General features: G+C 43.3%; 1 protein-coding gene across 3 annotated transcripts in view; it reads right to left on the bottom strand.

Annotated features, from left to right (window-relative positions):
• Positions 1-334: 334 nt before the first annotated feature.
• Positions 335-11,343, bottom strand: part of PRTFDC1 (phosphoribosyl transferase domain containing 1) — a 111,127-nt gene continuing 100,118 nt past the window's right edge. For 2 of the 3 annotated variants that reach the window (XM_025397690.1, XM_025397692.1), the window contains exons 5-9: positions 10,150-10,167; positions 8,680-8,762; positions 7,114-7,160; positions 3,112-3,188; positions 335-1,617 (exon numbers count right to left, since the gene is read on the bottom strand). In XM_025397690.1, coding sequence (XP_025253475.1) covers positions 1,570-1,617; positions 3,112-3,188; positions 7,114-7,160; positions 8,680-8,762; positions 10,150-10,167 — 273 coding nt within the window. In that variant the 3' untranslated portion in view covers positions 335-1,569. The remainder of the gene's footprint in view (positions 1,618-3,111; positions 3,189-7,113; positions 7,161-8,679; positions 8,763-10,149; positions 10,168-11,343) is intronic. The other variant, XM_025397691.1, reaches the window with a different exon arrangement.

Genomic DNA, 11,343 nt, shown 5'->3' with positions numbered 1-11,343 from the left:
ACAAAGCTAGAAGAGATTCCTTTTGCTGACTTATCCCTTGGGATGTTTGGGTGTGGCTTGTTTTCTTCTCTGAGCGAAACAAAGATGTGCAGGAAAATCTTCTTTTACAACTAAAATTCCTTGTTCTTACAAACAAGCTTGAGGAAAAAAAAAGCAGATCTAGCCCAGCTTAATCATTTGCTTATACTAGTGCATATATTGGATTTAATCCAAGTTAACAAAAATAAAGCCGCAGGATAGGTACATGCAGTTGTATATTTAAGCTACTGACTCACATACATTTTAATGGCTGAAAGTATTTAAAAAATATGAAGGCAGAAGAAAAACAGTAAGCAGTGATAAAACATAACAAGTTTTCTTATTCTTTATTAGTTTAAAGGAAGCTAGAACCTAATAACAATACGCCACATACGGTTCAGAACCAAACAAAAGCTGCTTAGTTATTTATTTTGCATTTGCATTTTCTAGGAAGTGAGAAAAAAACAGCTCTATTGGGACTCAAGTTTATTTTCAATTAAAATCCCCATAAATTAGCAAATGTCTCATAAAATGAAGAAATTGGAAAAAAATGTTATTCAGAAAAAAACTCTCTTAAGTGTGCTTGTTTCCTGTAGCACCTTGGATTTTGTGATCAGCCTTTTAAAGATATTTTAAAAAAAATTCAACCTCTGTCTTCACGTTTAGGACAGGGCATAACGGTGTCTTTTCCTTCCATGCAAATACGAGGAAAAATTTGTACTTGCTTAGTTTCGAGCATAGAAAGCACTCGCCCCTAATTCTGCCATTTGCTCATGTCCCACATGAATAAAAGGATACAGCTTAGAAACCAGGGCCTTGCTGCTATTGTATTTTTTTCTAATTAAAATTCAGAGTATTAAACACAGTTGAGTACATCCATGCATACATGACATACCGTCATCACATACCGGAAGCTCCAATCAAGAGCCCCGAGCAAAGCTGGTTTCATAACATCATTAAGATTCATTGTACACTGCGTTTCAGAAAGGCTTTGTCAAAGCAGATAATAACGGCCTGTCAGAAATGCACAAACAGAAATTTATATTAAATTGTCCCTTCCCTCCTTTTAAAATATGGGAATCTATTAATAGTTGCATTCCTGGTATAGGGGACGCAAGGCTTCAGTTAAAAAAAGGTCCCCAGCTTCCTAATATTGTAAGCTTATTACCAAAATAAGGGTATAAAAAGTTAAGTGAAAAATATTTGAGTAACTAGGTGGGGGTATTCCTGGGAATAGTAATCAGATATAATGACTGTATCAAAACAAAGGAAGGCGGAGCTCAGGAGTGTGAAGGTAGATAGCATTGCTGAGTCACAAGGCGGAGTGTTTAATTTGGAACAAGTCAAATAAAAGCACTGCTTTCTTTCCCTTAAGAACCTTTGATACTCTTTATATTAACCTCAGAAAAGAAAGCTCTCTCATTTGAACATTTTTTTCTTTTATATCCTGCTGAGTGAAGATGCCTGGGGAGACAAACTTGACAGCTGGCTTCCCGAGAACAGGCGTAAGTATGATGTTATCTGGGACTTTAGTGGTGAGAATTCTTGTCTTTAGACTCGATATTTTTCTTTACCGTGCTCATTGATGACGCATATGTGCTGAAACAACAAAGGATTTAAACGCATCAGTTTCTTAACAAAATCTGAGACACAGAAAGTGTGATGCAGTAATAACCGAATGCCATCCTGTAATTGGCTATTGATCATTTAAATATAAATGTGTGTATTTATATGTGTGGGTAAAATCTAAAGAGATTCATTGAAATGCTTGACAAAAGGTCCTTTGTGGTTTTAGTTTGGAGCCCTATACTGAATCTGGCTCCCCAGGTCCCTAAAACCCAGAAACGCTGAGGGAGCAGCATGCTTAGCCCTGCTAGAAACTGAAGTCTCCTACTGGTAAGATGACAACTGCTTGGGTGAATGGAGAAATAACAGTGGCAAGCACAACATGGGCTCTTATTCAACCCTTTTTGGGCAACAAGCAAAGGGTTAGGAATATTTTGATTGAAAGCAACAGAAATGGGGCCAGGCTAATGTAAGCAAAAAAGGAGGATTTGGCTGGGCTCAGTGGCCCCTGTCTGTAATCCCAGCACTTTGGGAGACTGAGGTGGGAGCATGATTTGAAGCCAGGAGTTCAAGAACAGCCTGGACAGCATAGCAAGACTCCATCTCTACAAAAAGTAAAAATATTAGCCAGGCATAGTGGTGTGTGCCTGTAGTCCCAGCTACTCAGGAGGCTGAGGTGGGAGGATCGCTTGAGCCTGGGAGTTCAAGGCTGCAGTGAGCTTTAATTGCATCACTGCACTCTAGCCTAGGTGAGACCCTGGAGGGAGACCCTGTGTCTTTAAAAGCGGGGGAGGGGAAATTTATTGGTGGAATACTGGGGTAGCTCTCAGAATCCAAGGACGAACTGGGCAATGAAGCAACTAGAAGGCAGGAACAAGGGCAGCTCCAGAGACTTTCACCCATGGTGCTGTGGATACTGTCTGGGGCACTGCTGTCCTAGCGGCTGAAGTCTGAACACGCTCAGTCTCTGTGACTTTTGGTTTAAGTTTCTGATTCCCAGGAGACAGAGACTGACTGGTCCACTTTGGGTAAGTTGTCTACTTCTAGATCATACAGTGTTGGTCAGGGTCACACAGCTGGGGTCCACACTGGGGGTCCACGTCTGTGTGGTGGGATCATTTCCCCCAAAGAAGGAAGAGTTATGAGCTGCATGCCACTGTAATTGAAACCTGCTAGAGTTCAAGCACTGACACAAATCAGTGTATAGAATATTGGCTATTGTTATGGTTGGTTGAGCACAGTCAATGACTATGGAGAAGAATCAGTGTCAAACCATAGTTCTGCTTTTAGCTTCCTATTTCTTTAGTATGAAATAGAGATAATCATAATTTGCCTCCATCATCCTGATACCTACCCTGCAGAATAGTAGTGGGAGTTAATTGGGAGTATGGATGCAATGTGCTCACCATACTCCTGACATAGAAGATACTCAATCAATAGAAGACATCACTAACACGCATTCAATACATTTCTAAATTGTTAAGTTCTTATACAAAGGGGGGTTAGGAATTTGCATGCAAGACTTACATTCAGATCTCTGAAGTATTCATTGTAATCTAAGGCATATCCCACCACAAATAAGTTTGGAATCTCAAATCCAGCATCTTAGCAGAGAGAGAAAGAGGAAAAAAAAAAAAAGGAACAAAATTTAGATTATATAAATGCAAGTCACCATATGCTGCTGTCGGCCCTCAAACTCAAGGACCTTTCATTGAGGCAGGAGGGAGGGAGAAACGGTGAGCAATGCACAGGATAAGCCCAAGAGGGACCTGGACCAGAAGGACTACTCGGGAGGAAGGAGGCAAGGCAAACAAGCCAACCTACAATGAAGAATGACTGATCTAGCATGCAGAGTTGAGAAATGGCTCAGGAAGCCCGGTGCATAACAAGAAATATGCATAATTGAGTCACGTGGCCCTGGTGTTCTAAAGCAAGCAATATGCAGTGATACCATGCCAAAGGAAACATTCTCAACAACACAAAGGAAAGTTCAAGCAGAAGGCGTTACGATGCTGCATTATGTGAACAGGTGTGTGGGCCACAGCAACTGGAAAGCAATTCTCCCGCTGTACTCAGTGTCTCGGCTGTTTAAAGGGCTGGAAAGCAAAAGCCAGGACACAAGATGAAAGGCAACAGGATTGTTCAACTTGAGGAAGAGAATGTGGAGGTTGCGTTAATGCTGGTCTTTGGGTTTGTGATGCAGAGGATATTAATGAGCTCTCTATTGAGGGCAGAATGACAGGAAGTGGATTTAAGCACAGTGCAAGGTACTTATGATAAGCAAAAGAATAATTCATTGAAAAGATGATGATTTTTTATCAGAAAGGATTCTTTTTTTTTTTTTTTTGTCTGAGATCGAGTCTCGCTGTGTCACCTAGGCTGGAGTGCAGTGCTACGATCTTGGCTTACTGCAACCTCCACCTCCAGGGTTCACGCAATTCTCCTGGGTTCATTTTCCCGAGTAGCTGGGAAGACAGACGTGTGCCACCATGCCTGGCTAATTTTTGTAGTTTTAATAGAGATGGGGTTTCACCATGTTAGCCAGGCTGGTCTCGAACTCCTGACCTCAAGTGATCCATCCGCCTCAGTCTCCTAAAGTGCTGGGATTACAGGCCTGGGCCACTGAACCTGGCTATTTTTTGAGAAGGGGTCTCACTTTGTCGTCCAGGCAGAGGTGCAGTGGTGTGATCATGGCTCACTGCAGCCTCTACCTCCACAGGCTCAGGTGATCCTCTCACCTCAGCCTCCTGAGTAGCTGGGACTACAGGCATGCACAACTACGCCTGGCTGATACTTATTGGAGAGAATTCTTAAGGAACAGACAATAGCTCTCCTTCTTCAGAGGTCTTGAAACAGAATAAAGGTGCACGGTCCAATGATTTTCAAATTTTTTTCAGTGTTTTGGAAACTTACAAGTTTGTTTATTACAGTAATATAGGTGAGAGATTTATCTGCTTACTTTTAATGAAACTGTACTTGGGTATAGCCAGTGGGCTTATAGCCCAGGCAAAGTTGTCTCCACAGTGACTGTGACCAACGATGCTTTCACAAGAAAACAACTGGTTCCTGCTTACAGACAGGACTGGAGGTACTTATTTTCTAGGGGGTTACATTATGGAGTCCCTTGCTAGGAAAATAAGTACTGGAGGTGAGGGGCTTATTTACTAGGGGGGGTGCGTTATGCAGTCCCTTGCTAGGAAGCCTGCTTGATTCCTCCAAACTGCAGAGTTTCTTGAAAAAAAGAATCAGAGAGGAGAAGTGAGAGCAGAAGAGGTCAGCAGTGACACTGAGCATAAAAGAAAGAATCAATCAGGAGAAAGGAACACAAAGTACAAAGCCTCGTAAATCCAGAGAGAAAGAAGGAACAGAGATTCTGAGCTAGCTAAAAGAATATGAAGCTGGGCGTGTGCCTGCAGTCCCAGCTATTCAGGAGGCTGAGGCAGGAAGATCACTTGAGGCCAGGAGTTCGAGACCAGCCTAGGCAAAAAAGTGAGATCCCATCTCAAAAAGAAAAAAAAGGTGGGGTGCAGTGGCTCACACCTGTAATCCCAGCACTTTGGGAGGCTTAGGTGGGTGGATCACCTGAGATCAGGAGTCCAAGATTGGCCTGGCCAACATGGCGAAACTCCGTCTCTACTAAAAATACAAAAATTAGCCAGGCGTGGTGGCATGTGCCTGTAGTCCCAGTTACTTGGGAGGCTGAGGCAGGAGAATCACTTGAACCTGGGAGGCAGAGGTTGCAGTGAGCCGAGATCGCGCCACTGCACTGGGTGACAGAGTTAGATTCGGTCTCAAAATAATAATAATAATAATAATAATAATAATAATAATATGAGCAAATCCCAAGAAACCCTGTTTGTAACCAGCGTTGTAATAATGACTTGACAGGGAGCAATGCAATCTTTCCATCAGGCAGGGCAACTCACACTGGGAAAATGAGAGCCCAAAGCCTATTTAGAAGGCCAAACCTTGAGATGTCATAGAATAAAAGGATGATGGATCAGCAGGACAGTCATGAATCAGAGTGACCTATCCTTAACTGGTAAATGCGGGCAGCTCCTACACTTACATTTGCCATAGCAGATGTTACTTGCAGATGTAGTGGAAGAGTCAGGGCACTGACTGAAACCAGATTGCCTGGGCTTAATACTGGTCTGACACTCACAGCTACATGACTTTGGCAAGCTATTTAAGCTTGCTGTGCTTGATTTCCTCATCTGTAAAATGGGTATAATAACAACTCCTACCTTTAGAGAGCTATTGAGAGGATGAAAGGAGCTAATCTCTGTATAGCTCTTAGAACAGTGCGTGGCGCATCACAACCTCTTCCTAGTGTTAGCTGCTATTATTTTATTGCTGTTATTATAAGTGATATAAGAAATTTGTCATTAATCAGATATGTTTGAAGTGAATGTTTTTCAACTTCAGTTAAAATCTTATCTATACAGTGAGTATCCTGTACTATTTTGTTAGACAATTTCTGCTAAGTAACCTCAAGCAACCTTCACTACATCCAGATTATACCTTTGATACTAGTAATAGATGGGAACATGCGATTGGGTCTCTCTGCCCAGAATTGACATGGTCTAGAGTTAACACATCCAGCACAGGAATGAAACTTGTTTTTAGAATGTAGAGTCACTGGCTAAATGTCGCTGGCATGTCACCCATCCATACTGTGCTTCTCTTTCGCTAATGTTTGTTCAGCTTGCTGAAGAGAACTGTAGCCAAATTATCCCAGGGACTTTGGAGCAAATGTAAGTTATAAAAATCAAGCTGAAGGCTGCCTATGCAAGTGAAAAAAATTCGCCTCTAGTGTTAGAATAATAAATAATCAGGCTGCATGTTTATCCTTCCTGGAGTTAGAACTAGGCTTATTGTTGGGAGAAGGGAGGAGTGTACTCGATGAGGAAGCGCTACAGAACACACATCTGAAGTCGAGTGTGAAGATGGTATCTAGAGATACCTGCTCTGCTAATTCTCTGTGTTTCGGAGCTTTGGTTTGGAGGTGATGGGAAGCTGTCTTAGATTTCCCCTTCTGTGCATTACAATTCAGGCTTGCTAAAGGTCACCATTGTGCACTGTCTGGTAATAGTTCTGGATGATGGCATGAGACTCCCTTTAAACCTCCATAGCACCTCTCCTTGTCTGACTGGTGAGAACAGAGGCCAAGGCAGGGATTCTAAGTGTCTGAGTCAGTCCAGTGGGATCAGGTCTTCCTCTACTCCCTGAAACTTTTCAGCTGACTTCTCTGTAGTTAAGGTGCTGTGTGAAACATACAAATAAAAATACCCAATGCACGGAATAGAGTTCCTGTGAAAGACGCAAATTACAACATTGAAGACCGTCATTTTAAAGGGTTCTGTCTTCCCTATCAAGGTGGGGGAGACCATGAGGAATCTGTGGGACTATCAGCCCTATACAGTTTCAACTCCATTTGCAATGCTATCAAATAGGAAATCAAAGATTCTTAAAGATAAAAGGAAACACCACAAGCACAAAACAAACAAAAAACTAAAAATCACTTACAGTCAGGTCTAAAGCCGTCACTTCTGGGTGTTCTCTTCACCAACAAACTACCATTAAAAAAGACATGCTTTAGTGAACCCAATCAAATCTCTATGAATTGTAAATAGAATCAAGCATCATTAAAAGATGTAGTTGAAATACATATTTTGCTACTGTGGCACTATATAGACGGTTCTGGATAAAAAGAAGACAGCAGGTCAGGCACAGTGCCTACATCTGTAATCCCAGTGCTTTGGGAGGACAAGGTGGAAGGATCACTTGAGCCCAGAGGTTCAAGACCAACCTGGGCAACATAGCGAGACCCCTGTCTCTACAAAAAAATAAAAAATTTAGCTGGGTGTGGTGGCACCTGCTTGTGGTCCCAGCTACTTGGGAGGCTGAGGTGGGAGGATTGTTTTAGCCCAGGAGTTGAAGGCTGCAGTGAGCCATGACTGCACTACTGGACTCCAGCCTAGGTGACAGAGTGAGACCCTGTCTCAAAAAATAGATAAAATATAAAAAACTTTTAAAAAAGGTAGCTGTCAGTCAGGCATGGTAGCTCATGCTTATAATTCCAGCACTTTAGGAGGCCAAGAAGGGCAGATCACTTGAGCTCATAAGTTTGAGACCAGCCTGGCCAACATGGTGAAACCACATCTTTACTAAAAATACAAAAATTAGCTGGGCATGGTGGTATGCATCCGTAGTCTCAGCTTCATGGGAGTCTGAGGCAAGAGAATCACTTGAACCCAGGAGGCTGAGGTTGCAGTAAGCTGAGACTGCACCACTGCACTCCAGTCTGGGTGACAGAGCAAGACTCCATCTCAAACAAAAAAACAAACAAACAAAAAACAGGGGGTAGCTGTACCTAGCTACTCAGGAGGTTGAGGTGGGAGGATCACTTGAGCCCAGAAGTTTGAGGCTACAGTGTGTTATGATCACACTACTGTGATCATAGAGCAAGACCCTGTCTCTTGCTCTAAAAAAGGTCTGGGTGTAGTGGCTCATGCCTGTAATCCTAGCACTTGGGGAGGCTGAGGCAGGCAGATCACTTGAGGTCAGGAGTTCAGACCATCCTGGCCAACATGGTGAAACCCTAGCTCATCTCTGCTAAAAATACAAAACATTAGCTAGGCACAGTGGCGGGCGCCTGTAGTCCCAGCTACTTGGGAAGCTGAGGCATGAGAATTGTTCGAACTCAGAGGGCAGAGGTTGCAGTGAGCTGAGATTGTGCCACTGTACTTCAGCCTGGGTGACAGAGAAAGGCTGTGTCTCAACACAAACAAACAAAAAAATGAAGGGAGAAGAGCAATTGCATGGGGGTTCATCCAGCTGCTCCTGGAAACAGCTAATGGAGGCTCAGTAAAGAGGAACTCAGAAACATGGCGAAGCACGTCGTCTTCCCTTTCTTCTCTCAGGCTAGCAGTCAAGGGCTGCTTTTCAGTGTGGTCAAACTGTAATACCCCAGGGGAAAAGGTCACTAGATTGGAATATATTATACTGTTTGGAAAGAGCATCCTGTGTTAGCATACCTTTTGGTCTTGCTTGGAAAACCAGAAATCACCATGCTATGAATGTCCAACTCACCTGGCTACCTTAACCATGTTGGGCTTGTATTTCTCTATATTGCTGAGTAGTGCTTTCATGGTCCTCCCAGTTCCGACGACATCCTTTGCAGAAAGGACAGATAAATTCAAAAAGTGCATCTGAGCAGCACAACAGACTTTTCATCCAGGGCGATACTCCTGATTAATAATGCATCGTAATTAAAAATGCCATCCAATTTGGAGCCAAAGGAGGAGGAGGAGTGGGTTATGTTTTATTTAGACAGGCACTTCTTTCTGGAAGCTGAGTTTTGGGGAATCTACTGGAGACTCTTTCCTCCTTGAATCCTTTAGCTGTGTTGAAGGGCCAAATTTAGCCTTTGGACAGCATGTGGGACTCCTCATTGAGTACATTTGGACTCGCGTACGCACATTCAAGGACTAAATTTGGCCCTGAGGTTATGTAACACAATACAAGGCCATGAATTTTCATGGATATGTACATCTGAATACACTGAATGGATAAATGCCTCCCCCTCGTCCTCCCCCACTCAATAGGGCATTCTATGGCTGGGAAGTGAGAGGTGTCTGGACAGCAGCTGGTGACAGCCTGTGAATTCTGAGGGTCCACGGCTGCAGTGAGCTCGGGCTCATCTCCGCTGATGAGCTGCTGCACAATTAGAGGAGAATGGGCAGCCGCGATTTATTGTCCTAAGGACAGGAATCAGCTGTCACGAGCTGATTATCAAAACAACAGGTCTGAATGTAACCAGGCTTGGGCAATTCATTTGGTGAGAGGGTCTGCTCCATGGGTTATACTGAGCAAGAACTCCAGATACACATGGCGCACACAGGCAATTGTGTAACAAAAGGTTGAAAATAGCTCCCCTGAATTTTTTGCTGTTTGATGAGATGAGCGTGCTCCTGAAGGAAACGTGGCCATTTGCTGTATTAGTCCACTACTGCCATAGGGATCCCACGTTCTCTTTTTTAACAGAAAAACAAACGTAAAACAAAACAAAACAAAACCAAAAAAACCCAAAACCATAGCTTTCCCCATAGCTCACCATTTTTAACTGATTGTGTTTATGATTTTGATGCTGAAAGTATTTGAGAATTCTCAAAATCGTCAGAGGTCCTTAGGAAAAACACTGAATTCAGGGTAAACAGAGTTCTAACCTTGGTTTCACTGTGAAATGAATTTGGTTCGGTGAGCTAGTTTCCTCTTCTTTAAACTTGTCTGATTCACAAAGAAGTATAAGAATCAACACAGAGATACGTGGAACTGGATACACAAAAAGGACAAAGTCGTCCACAAATATTGTTGCCAAGCTCTTATTCTACATTATTTGAAATCAGGGATGCTATTTGGCCCGTATTCATTAAATTTGGAGAGCATGCACCCAGTGGGAGCTCAAGAAATCCTTGGTCAATTTGATAACAAGGTGTGCAGTTTAAAACTCACCATTAGAGTCTTTCAACCTCCAAGTATGGAAAGGAAATGCCAGCTTACCTCAACAATGAGAACATTCTGAAATAAACAAAACCCGTATTTTAGAATGCGATGCCAATCTGACTCACAGGATACATACACATTTTTTTGCTTATAGTTAGAATTTCACAATTTGCTCAGACAGTCCTTCCCCATCCATCTAATTCAAAGGACTAGAGGTGATCTAGGTTTTCCAGATTCATTTTAACAGGTCCTCCGGAATTAGTTGGTGATGCAATGTTAGTATCTATATTTAGGTTAGAAGCAAGCTTATGTTAGACCTGTCTGACGAGCTCTCCATAAAGTCATCCCTTCTCAGTAATTCTGCCAAGGGCCTCCCACCCCCACCTGGGAGGCAAAGCCTGTTAAGAGTTTCCCAGGAAAACAATGCAACATGAACCGCATCACTAACGGAGATTGTGCTTGGTAAATGCATCATGGGTTCAGCTGTGACAGCCTTACTCTTGCACGACCACCAAAATCCCTGGGGACTCAGGATTTCCTCTTGGATTGCCAACCTAGATGAAGAGGGTAGGCTAGAGAAAGGGCTGGGAGGTGCCTGGTGTGTATTTTTAGTGAGATGGTTAGATTCCTTGCAACAAGGTCTCAAGGCATTCCTCTACCTCTTCCCTAAGAACACTGTGATATGGTTTGGATTTGTGGTCCTGCCCAAATATCATGCTGAAACGTAATCCTCAGTGCTAGAGGCGGGACCTGGTGGGAGGTGACTGGATCACGGGGGTGGGTCTCATGAATGGTTTAGCATCACGTCCCTTGGTGGTGGTGTCCTGATAGTGAGTTGCCCTGAAATCTGGTTGTTTAAAGATGTATGACACCTCCCCCTCTTTCTCTTGCTCCATGTCTATCTCCAGACATGTGAAGTGCTGCTCTCCCTTTGCCTCTGCTATAATTTTTTTTTTTTTTGAAACAGCGTCCCACTTTGTCACCCAGGCTGCAGTGCAGTGGCGCGATCTCTGCTCACTGTAACCTCCGCTTCCCGGTTCAAGCGATTCTCCCACCTCACCTTCCCACATGGCTGGGATTACAGGTGTGCACCACCACGCCTGGCTAGTTTTTGTATTTTCAGTAGAGATGGAGTTTTACCATGTTGGCCAGGCTGGTCTCAAACTTAGGAGCTCAAGTGATCTGCCCTTTTTGGCCTCCCAAAGTGCTGGGATTACAGGCACGAGTCGCCACACCCGGCTGCCTTCTGCC

This window comes from Theropithecus gelada, chromosome 9 (genome assembly GCF_003255815.1).
Source record: "Theropithecus gelada isolate Dixy chromosome 9, Tgel_1.0, whole genome shotgun sequence".
NCBI classification, from domain to species: domain Eukaryota; kingdom Metazoa; phylum Chordata; class Mammalia; order Primates; family Cercopithecidae; genus Theropithecus; species Theropithecus gelada.
Note: the sequence above shows the minus strand (reverse complement) of the source record. Positions and strands in the feature narration are given on the sequence as shown.